Source organism: Triturus cristatus, chromosome 7 (assembly GCF_964204655.1).
Source record: "Triturus cristatus chromosome 7, aTriCri1.1, whole genome shotgun sequence".
NCBI classification, from domain to species: domain Eukaryota; kingdom Metazoa; phylum Chordata; class Amphibia; order Caudata; family Salamandridae; genus Triturus; species Triturus cristatus.
The window spans coordinates 218,805,866-218,818,063 of NC_140590.1; the positions used below are offsets into that span (position 1 = coordinate 218,805,866).

The window sequence follows — 12,198 nt, forward strand, 5'->3', positions numbered from 1 at the left end:
CTAGTTCCACTGTCAGGCTCCCACTAAACAGGGGCCCAGGAAAGAAGAGTGAATGCCTCAGTGAGCTTCTGAGGCACTGTGCTGAACAGGGGCCATGGGCATTGGGCACAGCAGCTCCCAAGGCGAAGAAGCGGCATTAAAATGATCGCCGCTTTAGCGGCAGAAAACTGCAGCTAAAGCGGCTATAATGGGCTTGATAATATGCCTTTGAGAATTCCCATAGAAGCCCATGTTCCAGTGTGAACATGGGCTTCTATTGGAATTCTCTGCGGTATGTTATCAAGGCCATTATCGCCACTTTAGCGACAGTTTTCTGCCGCTAAAGCGGCGATAATTTTAACGCGTCCTTGATAATATGCCCCATGGTGATTTAGAGCTGGCTGGGACCATATGGCTGGGAACCCACTGCATGATGGGCTACCTTTGAATATTTTGCATGTGTCCCGAGGCACAGGGCTCCATCAGCGGTTCCTAAACAGCAACTCACACACGTTTTTACACATAAATGAATATTCATCTGGCAAAACAAATCCTGGCCAAGCGACAACATGCATGGACAGTAATAAACGCCTACAACAACCTGAAGCCGCAAGGCTACCTATCAGAGCACTTTCATTTAGACATAAAAAGGAGTTTTATTTAGTAACACTTTGGAACGCATGACTCGAAGGACTTGCTGCCAACATGGAAAGGCAAAAAACAAACTGAAAATTGCCATTTATGTGCAAACAGTAAAGAATCCATAAGCCCCGCAGTCACGGATTTAAGAAAGACATTCCTTAAAGCAATCTTCAATGAACTAAACATCCGCACCTGCAGGCAAGCCGTAATCAGCTGGTTGGATGGCACATCTAACATACTGCTCTGTCGAGGGGTAAACACTTTTCAAGCATAAGCAACCCCCTCAGAAAAGCGGATTCACAATAGCAAAGGGCCACACAAAGGGACAGTTTTTACGAACTACAAAGTAATTAATTTATCATGAAAATCGAAAAGAGTAACTCAATATTTATGCATGAAATTTAAGGACAAGTGTAAATTATTCTATGGAAAAGACAAGTACCTTTTAACTTTTCTTTTGTAAACAGACATTTTAATAGTGAGAAAAAGAAAATATTTTATTTTATGCACTGCACTTCACGGTTATGAAAAATGTGTCACGATGGGCAGATTTGCATGAGATTTGCCTCCTCTGGCTCCTAGGAGCATTCTACAGCAACAAAGAGTGTATTTGTTGGGCTTCCAAGCCTGTGCATTTTCAGAATGAATCCCTAAGTGCATTTTTAGAATATATTTCCAATAGAAAGCCTTTGGAACTTGCCATCTTGCTCCCAGCACCTGATAGTTTCCCTGCCCCAAGGTCTTCCAGTAGAAGCACTCCTCAGCCCTCAATGAGGGCTCCACTCTATGCCTCCACTCTCTGCCTGCACTCCCTATGCCCCATTGCCCCATGGCTACTTGCAGAACATATGAATCTGTAGCACAAGTCGATGGGAGCTCTTCCAGGACCTGTCCAGAAAAGTCCCATGAAATCCTCTCTTTCAGGGTCCCTAGAAATCCTTTACAGTGACTCAGAGGGACTAGGGAGTCCATTGCAACTGACTCTGGGGTCAGAGTTCATAGAGCACCAAAACAGTACACGCCTGGAGCCCTCTCCAGTCAGGGGTTTATGGGCATAGTGGGTTTGTCCTTCCTTTTGTGGTACTTCCTCTTTTCACAAATCTCTGCCCTCGTGCAAAGTTTGAAAGTAGAAGTGGAGAGTTCTAGAAGGTATTCCTGTCTGGTGAATTCAAAGATGTGACATCACCTCTTCACCACTAATAGACATTTCCAGAGGGCAATCCGCAGGCTGGCACGTTGCTCAGCTTCATGGGTATTTCCAAGATGGCAGCAACAAGATTGCCTTAGCTTCACCCCTAGCTGACACTGCAAAGCAGGTTCCTTTCCTTGAAGATTTCAAAGGGAACCTCTGAGGTAATGATGTCAGAGTTCTGTTTGTTCACTATTTGTCTAGCTCACATTTATGTACAAGGATGGTAGCCACAGAAAAATAAGCGTGACAGAAAGAAAAAAGGGTGAAATCTGGAAGCACTTCCGTGTTAAGATGGGAACCGTCTCTCACGCTAGCTTGACATACTTCATCCTGGGGTCCCCTCCTCACACTGGGACCGCAAGGTATCCAGTGTGGGCTACAACTCTCCCATAGGAGAGGAGCGGGAGTTTTTGTTTGTCATTCAAACTATGAGTTTCCTCTATATTATAGGGGAGAGAGGGGCAGAGTGCAAAACAAAAGACTAACGTGTGAGTTTAAAACTATCTCATGATGGGTGAAAAGCAACCTTTATTCTGGTACCCCCAATGGAAAGACTTGAAAACAAGCTAAGTGAGATAGGGATATGGATATTACCCTATACTATAATCTGGTCAACATGTTTCTGCCTGTATAGACCAAGAGGTTCATGGCATTCCTCAGGACCAAACCTATGAGTCATTTCTTTTTGATACCCAGTTAAATTATACGGCCTGCATAGGCTATTGCAAGTTTATTTTGGGTCCCATCTCTGACAGGCTCACCGGGCACAGAAACATGCCTGAGTAAGAAAATAGTGTCCCTCACTCATTGTTTTGATCCATGTACACATATGTTGGTGTAGAGCTAAGTTAAGTTATGGCCTCTTACCCCTGTCGTGCAGCTGCAGGCTATATTTTAAAAGGTGGGCACTGGGAGTTATCACTTAAATCTGCTTTAGCAGAAGATTACAGTAGTTGAAATTCTATTAGTGTGACTCATTCATGGAAGAAGTACAAATTCCAGATATTAAGCAGGTCAGAACAGAGGTAGACAGTATCAGAGGTAGTTGTTAGTGGGCTATCATACTGGCCCACAACACCTAATACATGCCATGGCACACTATATCATCACGATTGTTTTGATCATGTAATATGCAGAACAAATGTTTGAAGTAAAACATGCTAATCCATGTGTCAGACAAATAGACAAGACATTGCTTTCAATATTTTTGCATTTCATCCTACGGGACCCCTGTTTTCCCGTTTCCCTTGCAGACATGCCTTGCTGACCTTACTCAATCTCCATTAGCATTCTAAGATCATGAAACCATTCTATAGTGCAACAAATAGGGGTCTGTGCCTGGCATTCTTCCACCCATTCTGAAGGTGCCCAAAAACGATCCCAAGCATTATCATCTCTCGCCTGTATTGTATGCCTCATTTTAGGGCTCCACTATTAGAGTCATCCTGGCATCTTTTTGGATGAGACACCACCACCATCTGGTAGTTTAGCAAAGGTGACCTTCAGCAAAGTGCATGCCAGGGAATCTTGCAGAGGGGCACTCACGTGATTGAGCTGGTCATAGTTAGAATCAGACTTCCAACCATCCATTCTATCTCAGTTCTTCCCTCCTCACTCTACTCCCTTTCTGATAACTTTCTCTCTATGTCTTAACCAAAAGGATTCCTCATTTAAATGCAGTCCATATTTAAGCAGCATGAACCTAGAGAGACTAAGTATCTTCCAACTGGTGCTGATTAGGTTTTAAAAGAACTATTATTGTTAAAAGTCATATCCCCCTATTATCAGCTATTTATATGTGACGCTATTGACGGATTAAATGGCCGCATATAGGCTTGCTTTTAAAAGAGCATGAGGAAATAATGTAAGTAAAGATACAGAAGCTCAGGTAACACTCTTTTCCATTGCCCCACATGTGTAAATATTTGAGCAACTCTCTGGCAAATGTTTTTATTGTTGTACGTCCATCATTGTAATGATTTTTATTAATCAAACAATAAAGTATTCATCATAACTTTCTCTCTGCCTTAACTCTCCCTTCCTCTCTTACGCTCTCTTTTGAGGCCTCCCTGTACCTGTTGCACTTAACCTTGGGGAGCTGCGGAAATTGACAGAGGCACCGTGAGCAGACCTGGGCTTCAGCACACCAAGCAAATGCCCAGTGGAATTAAGGGCCTGTCCGTCCTTGGTCATAAGTATACTTGTTACAAGCATTTGCCCCTCTTTCTCTCACCCTCGTCCACTCTCTTCTCTCTCTGTCTTTTTTTCCTCTCTTTTCCTCTCTCTCTCCTTCTCTTTCCTCTCATGATATCGCCCTCTAACTACCAGCCAACATGCACCTTCTCTTTTGGGCTCCTACCTATCTGTCCAGTGAACGAGATATAAAGATACACACGAGTAATATACAAAATATACTGTGCAATTGGTTATTACAATGCTACAAACACAATCAAATCCAAGACATACTAAGCAACCTGTACAAACAAAAGACAGCCAGTGCAATTCTATATTTAATAGTATATAGCTCAGTACTTTATCTTGATATGGACACATAGCTCTTTCGGGGATATTGCTTCGTGCAGTTATCAGAGGTAAAATTCATTCCACTTTTTAAAAGTAATCATCATCGCATCAGAAAGTGGCTCTTTGTAATCCTCAGAACATGGTCCTTCCCAAAAATTCAATCATAGTTTTCTAAAAATCTATGAAAGTTTGAAATGTATTAGATAGAAACACAACTTTTGCACAATTTGTACATCAAGGTATGAAAAATCTATAACCAATTTGAAGAGATTGACAATCTTTGCAAATACCCTACTTACTATCAAGATGCAAGTACATTTAAAAAGGTCATTGTCGGACTATGTTCTAGTAAATCCTAGGTGTTTCTTAATTTGAATATTGTGGACAAAATAGTAGGACGATTTAAATGTAAAATTTCAAAAATAACTAATTATTAATTGTTTGTCATTAGCATATTGCAAAGCACACACGATGCATTTGTTTTGGAGTGCTTTATCAAAGATAGAATAGAGATCCCATGCCATATAGAAATACAAATAACCATTATTTATATCCAACTTATTTTTCTTTATAAATTCAAAAAGACTAAATGAAAAGTGTGTTCCCAGAATGTAATTACAGGGCTGCATTTCCCTAATGCTGTGTTAGCATCTTTCCGATAATCAATCCAATAGGAAACAAAATCTGATATTCTCTGACTGTTCATAACGACACCAAAAGCTTTCATGGGCGTGCTAGCCAAATTGTATTCTCTCTGCGCCTGGAGTGGAATTTTGTACCATGGTCATGCAGGTTTCCTTCACATCTATTTACTGAAACACGATTAACAGGGAATACATCTGTGTAACGTCACACCTTTCCCACACCTTTAGACAAATGCGTGGAGAGTAACCGAGTATCAGGGTCGGACTGGCTTCTAAGGCAATCAGCCAGTGTCTGATGGGCTCGTCCTACAGGTCAGTGTGTGTCCAGTTCATAGCGGTTTGTGGGCCTGTTTTACGGCCAGTTGGGCCAATTTTGTATTGTTGATTTCTCGGATATTAAAGCAAACTCCCTTCAGCAAACATACATGCATTCAGTCGCCTATACCTCGCAGAACTCGTCTTTACAAGTTCTAAACAGGAATATTTTTTAGCTATCGGGCCTCTTTTTTGTCCCAGGCTAACCTTGCTCATCATATTCTGAGCAGATCATGTTAAGCAGTCATATAGCAAGGTGCTCTGAAGGTTTCATGCAAGCAAGTTGAATGAGCCCACCTTCTCACCAGGTTTCTGGTGAAAGACTGTCAGTTCAAGTGCAAGTCTACCTGCACTGAGAGCTAGGCCTCCTATGCTGTGATTCAAAAGCAGGGTCACCAAAGGGCCACTAAAGCAGATACTCAAGTGGTGCTCAAGTAAAGCATGCATTGAAGGCTGACTGACTAGACGTCTACAACCCAATTGTACTCAAGTAAAAAATCTTGTGATAAACCATAGCTTCTAGGATCACCATGCAGGGTCCATTTTGGTTCTCCAATGTCATGACCTCATATACACTGTTGGACCTGATACCCTTGGGTGGTTGTCCCTCAAACATTTTGCCTCCACTACTCCTGTTTTTGCTTAATCTGTTTTTGTTGGCCAAAAGAATCTGTGCACACTACCACTGCTAGTCAGTGATAATCTGCCTGTGCTCTCTCCTTTAAACATGGTAACATTGGCTTACACCCATTTGGTACATTTAATTTACTTGCAGGTTCCTAGTAAAGTGGTGCAACATGTACCCAAGGCCTGTAATTTAAGTGCTTTTAGTTGGCTTGCTGCGCTTATTGTGCCACCCATTCAAGTATCCTTTTTAAACATGAATTTGCAGCCTGTGTGTGCAGTTTTAAACTGCCATTTTGACCTGGCAAAATAAACCTATTGTCAGGCCTAAACATTCCTTAGTACAAATAAGTCATTCCTAGGGTAGACTCTAAACAGCCCATTTGGCAGGGTGCAGTGAATTTAAAAGGTAGTGAAAAACTTTTACATTTGTTCTCTTCAATACTGCAAGACCTTCCCCTCACATAGGATGACATTGTGTTAGCTATCTACTTTCATTTAATAAGAAATACATTTTGATTGAGTATAGGTAGGAATTTTGAGTTTGGTCTCTAAAAGAGTGTAATTGTAAATTCTCTTTAGTGGTAAAGTCAGATTTTAAGTCACAATTCTGAAAATGCCACATTTAGAAAATTGCCATTTTCTTGTCCAGACCATTTTGTGCCTGCCCTGCAGCCTGTTTCCTGGGTCACATGGCTAGGTGTACATGGCCTTTGTGCATTCCTCCCAGACAGTATCACAAAGGAGGACTATATATTGGCAGGACTGGCCATCTCTAGGATGATGGATGGCGAAGCTGTCACCTACCACACTTGTATATCAAAGGAGCTGCCTCAGCACATTCACAAAGGATTTCACACTAGTCTATTGTGACGCTAAACAATCTTGGGCTGTAAGAAATTGGGTTACTGGTTAAGTGTGGGGGGTGAAATCCTTCCTAAACAGCAATCACAATTACTCCCAGTGTGAAGTCGCAAGCAAATCCTAAATTAACCTGTGCTCAGTGGTCAGTCTTAATTCAGAGACAATGTGTAAAATATTTGTGCACTTCAAACAGTAACACAGTGAAAATCTACCACAAAAGGGGTCCATAACAGTGTTAGAAAGATTGAGTATTTTTTAATAAATAAAACGAGGCTAAATTGACAGTAATACAATTAGTAGAACTTGAGATATGAATTTTTAATGTTTTTAGAGAAAATAGCGCCAATAGGCGTAGAGTTCCAGCTGTGCATATTTTGTTACACTGGACTGGGACAACGTCATAAGTTCAGGCTGACTGTGATGGAAGGCAGGCTGGCTACAGATACTCAGTTAGGCCCACTGAACAAAAGCACTTTAAAACTTGGTTTGCAGAGTGTTGCTTGGATCTGCTTTAAAGATGTATTGGACAACCAAGGTGATGCCATGGTTCAGATATATGGCGAGACTGTGGTGCGAGGGCCTGTTGTGTCAGTGCCAAAGAAGCAGTCGATGGATAGTGTGATGTGAAGTCTGGTGAGCAGCCGGGGAGATGTGTCAGTTTCGAAGACCTGCGAGGCTGCAATGCGGAAGCCGTTGTCATTGTATAGGCCGCTGTTGACGAGGAATACAAGGGCCTGCGCCCAAAATGCGCTGTGCATCGATGGGTTCCAAAGGCAAGGTGGCTGCAAGGCGAGTCTCTTTGACAGGTCCAATCCATCAGCCACAGATGTGGGTCCATTCTGCTCGGGGTTGCGCAGCAGAGTGGATGCATCAGTTCTGCTGTATCCACAGAGATTGGCAGAGCACCTTGAGCCCACTTCCAAAGGTCCAGTGTTAGAGTGGCGCCACTTGGCAAGGGAGGCTTACAGATGGCAGAGTCCAGGTGCAGATTCAAGGTTTTTGGAAGCCTGTGATATCCCTGAGGCTTCTGATCAGGAGGCCAGCCAACTAGCCAATGGAGTCACTCTTGCTTCTGGCTTCAATAGATCCAGGTCCAGTCCTTCACGCCGAGGCAAGAGTGCAGTCCGCAGCAGGTCAGCACAGTAAACCAGGAGTCCTGTACAGTCCAGCAGAGTGGCAGACCTTCAGCAGCAGAACAGTCCTTCTTCCCGGCAGAGTATCCACAGGTCCAGAAGAGTGGTGAAGTGCTGGTGTCTGAGATCTAGTATTTGTAACAAGTTTTGCATATCAATTGGGGAAGAAGCTTCAAACGATTTCCCTTAGAAGGCCCCCGGCATCCTGTCCCCTGCCTTGACTACAGACTAACTATTGGGTGTATGCAGCCCTTTGTGTGGAGGCAGGACACAGCCTATTCAGGTGTAAATGGGGTGTGCACAGCTCTTTCCTCCCATCAAGCCAGTGATGTCCCATATGGGCACACCTAAACTCCCTATTTCGGTGTGGCTAAATAGGAGGAATGCACAAAGTCCAACTGTCAACTACATCGAGTCATATGACCAGAGACAGACTACGGGCACTAAATGGATCAGGCAGGAAAATGGCAACTTTCTAAATGTGACATTTTTAGGTTTGCAATTTAAAATCCACCTTCACCATAAGTTAGGATTTTAAATTGTTATTCCGGAGACACCAAACATGAACTGGTTATCTCTTTCCATTTTTTAATTACACTTATGAAATGTAATAAGGCAATTCCAATGTTATCCTATGGCAGAGATAGGCCACATAGATGTTTTTTCACTACCAGGGCATGTAAAACTTCAAAGTACTTGTCCTTCTTTTTAAATACATGGCACCCTGACTTCTGGGCTGTCCGGGGCCTCCCCTAGGGGTGACCTGTATGTATTAAAAATGAAGGTTTGGAACTGGTAAGAGGTTTATTTTGCCAGGTCTAACAGGGGCCCGGGCAGGGAGGAAGGATATTCCATACACATATGTGGGGGAAGACTCAAAAGGTTTCCTCCACTTCAAAGTGGGCATCAGTTATAAAACTAGGACACTCAGACCAACTCTTCAGTACTCGCCTGGCCCTGTGGATACTACACTAGAAGGGTTCCCCTACTGCTTGAGGCCTGCCCTGCTTGCTGAAAAGGAAGATTGGACCTGCTCCCTTCATCCTAGGCTGAGTTACTACAAGTGTCCGTTGACTGACCGCCTGTTCGGAGCTACAAGGATACAACAAGCTCCAGAGGTCTCCCTGCTGACTTGCTGCACTGGACCTGCCTGTACCTTCAACTGGAGTTGCCTGAGCCCTGCTTGCCTCTGCCGGAGTGAGTTACTGATGTCCAATTGGTGCCTTACCAGGTCTTGGCGGTATGAGAGAGAGCTCCTCCTGGCCTAACTGAAGATTCCACCCAATGTGGTACAAAGCGATGCAATGTCCTGCAAAGCCTTGCCGCACAGTTTTATCTAAACTGATGCAGGAGGACACGAAGCTTCGCAAATCAACACCAAGTAGTGCACACACTGAGAACATAAGGCACAATCCTCAGTGGGCCAAACTTGGTTCTGTGACCCACCTCTGCTTCTTTTTGGTTGGCCTCAACTTGTGACTTTGTCTTGGTCTAGCATGACCAGATACCCTCAGGTGGTGATTTGCGCCCTTTCGCCCTACTTTAATGTGAACCGTTATCATTGCATATCTCCAGTTAATTATTGAATTTATATCATTTTGGTCTCAAATAACTTTTAAAATGTTAATCTATTTTTCTAAGTCAGTGATGGATATTTCATGGACAGTATTTTTACTTTATTACTGTTTGAGTGCTGTATAAATACTCACTCATTGCCTCATAGTTATGCTTGACTGCTTTTGTGCCAAACTACAAGAGTTTTAAGCACAAATTAATTTAGTTATGTGTCTGGTTCACCCTGAGAAGAACTGTGATTGTTGCCTGAGTGGGGCTTACATACCCCTCAACCAATAACCCAATTTTTCATATGCTTCAACCCTGGAATCCCTTCACTCACTACTTGTTGAAGAAAGATTCCAGCTCTTATCACCGAGTTTAGAACAAGACGGTGTGCGCAGCTGCTCCCCTGTAAAGATATGTAATATTTAAAAGCTGTGTCTAGCCTAAAATCTTTAAGCACTGACTCCTCATACATATGTATTTCTCTATGTAACTCTTTTATCCAAAAGGCTTACACTTAAATGAACAGCTACATGTCATGAATACTTTCAGAATAGAACAAAATAAAATAACAAAGTCAACCTGATATTAACACCATACTAGTTCAAGTAATAACAGTAAGACAGCAATGAATTTTCAAACAAGGTCAAAGATTGAACAAAAGGAGTATCAAGAGAGTATCATAATGAAGTGCCAACAGGGTAAAACAACCACATAGTGGATGAAACAGAGGGTGGTCTTGTAAGCAAGACAAGTAAAGCCCAACATAGATTGTGGTGTGGTTGGGAGTGATTAATCAGTTCCTAATTATGATGGGCCAGTAAATTTATTTTTAAGAACAGTGGTCCCTAGAGAAACAACAGTAAAAAGGGGGGGGGAAATGAATATAGATCCAGTCAGTACTATATTTGTATAACTTGTCCGGCCGGACAAGTTATATAGCTTAATTTCCAAGGTCCCTGGCAGACCTTACGTGGGTTCCCTTGTTTCTTTATAATATGGACCAGAAAATTTGACACACTTGAATGCAATACAGAGAAAATGTCATTGAAAACAGAATGAATACAATAACAATTATAGTGCAAATTTAGGGCCCAATATTTACTAGCATGCAAGCATGACATAACCTAGGCTTAAAGAAGAAAGTCAGCTGGAAAAGGGTCACAAGGACTAATATGTTTAAAATGATATAGCTGAAACTAACATGGACCTATAATTGAATAGATATGACCATTATCAAAAATGGTTCATTGGATGAAGGAAATTAGATTGAAGAAATGTAAGAAAAAGTAGAAGCCAGAAAGAAAAAAATGTGTACATGGCTCTACAAACCTATCCATTCGTCGATGACAGATGTAAATCCCTGAGGTCAGTAGGTGAGTTTAAAGATCTGCACAGCGTCTGCTGTTCCAACAGGTTAGATTTAGCCAGATAGTCTACTGAAGCTAGCAGTGTGCTCACAATCACTTGCATTAAATCATCTAGAAGAATGCCCAGAGCTTAGGCCGTGTTTTACTACATCCAGACGTACAAACAAGCACACAACCTGGCCCGTGTTTGATCAATTAGCACGTCAATGTTTAAACAAGATGTATATTTCCTCAACACCTTCCACAATGCAGTAGGATGGCCTTAAGCAAGACTAACCAAGCACATTGTCTTATTATCAATATCCTCAGCAGTTCTCTGGCTGTATTTTGTGAAGTTTTTCAATCAGTTATCTTTACAAGTTAGAAAGACTTCCACAGTGTCATGTAGAACCTTCACACTGTCCTATAATCCAAAGTAAATACATTAAAAATACCCTGAACAGCACTCACAAAATTCCATCTAGTTAGAGTGGCACATCTATTTTCCTACCTGCTAGTTTCAACAGGAGAATGGTAATTGTGATGCCCTTCATGGCTGCAAAGTTGTAATAATAATTTGGTCCCTAGTTCTAAGGCTTTCCTTCTATATCCCAAATATATTTTAGAAGGATCAATGATTAACTTCCCAATCCCCTTATCGACTTTTACACTTGTCTCCTGAAATAATTCCGTAAATGATTAATGAGCAACAGGAAATTACACTCTTTTGAATTGCTATTAAATTCTTCTCAAGGTCTAAAGTTTCCTACCTGTCTGAAGAACAGATTGCTGGATGTCCAAAAGAAGTGAGTCTGCCAGTCTAGAAAAGTTACTGAAATGTTCTGGTCAGCATATAACTTGCCTTTCTATTTTACCTATTAATCAGAAAAATAACACAGTATCCCTTTTTGATTACCCCTCCCTACAACACATTGACTCCAGACTTGATGAACCAACCCCATTTAACATCTTTTCAGAAAACCCCAAAGAATTGAGTTCTCAAAGAAAATAACATTTCATTTCACACCTAAAATCCCACTGTCTGCTGCACCCCTGTAGAAAGTAATAGGGCATGGCAAAATCAGGACTCAGAACAATATTCCACCAAAATGAATCAAATTACTGAGGTTCGGAAGAATTTTAATAAAATATTTCTAGCCTTTGAAAGTCGGCGCAAAGAGGCGAATTGGTACTATGCAAAGTGAGGCATCACAGGAGAGAATAAGATGATTCATTATGAGTCTAACACAAAAGTATCTTCCTAACAATCCATAACAATCCATGAAATGAACTAAAAGGCTATGGGGCTCAGGATTGTTAAGAGACACACATTGAGTTTTAAAGGTCCAAGTTTTCATGTGATGCTCATACTT

General features: G+C 41.8%; 1 protein-coding gene across 1 annotated transcript in view; it reads right to left on the minus strand.

The window, feature by feature from the left end:
* Positions 1 to 11,420, minus strand: part of LOC146809259 (trypsin-like) — a 148,740-nt gene extending 137,320 nt beyond the window's left edge. Inside the window, exon 1 of the mRNA XM_085616081.1 lies at positions 11,337 to 11,420. Within this exon, the coding sequence (XP_085472207.1) occupies positions 11,337 to 11,379 (43 nt within the window). The 5' untranslated portion in view covers positions 11,380 to 11,420. The remainder of the gene's footprint in view (positions 1 to 11,336) is intronic.
* Between the last annotated feature and the right edge of the window lie 778 nt (positions 11,421 to 12,198).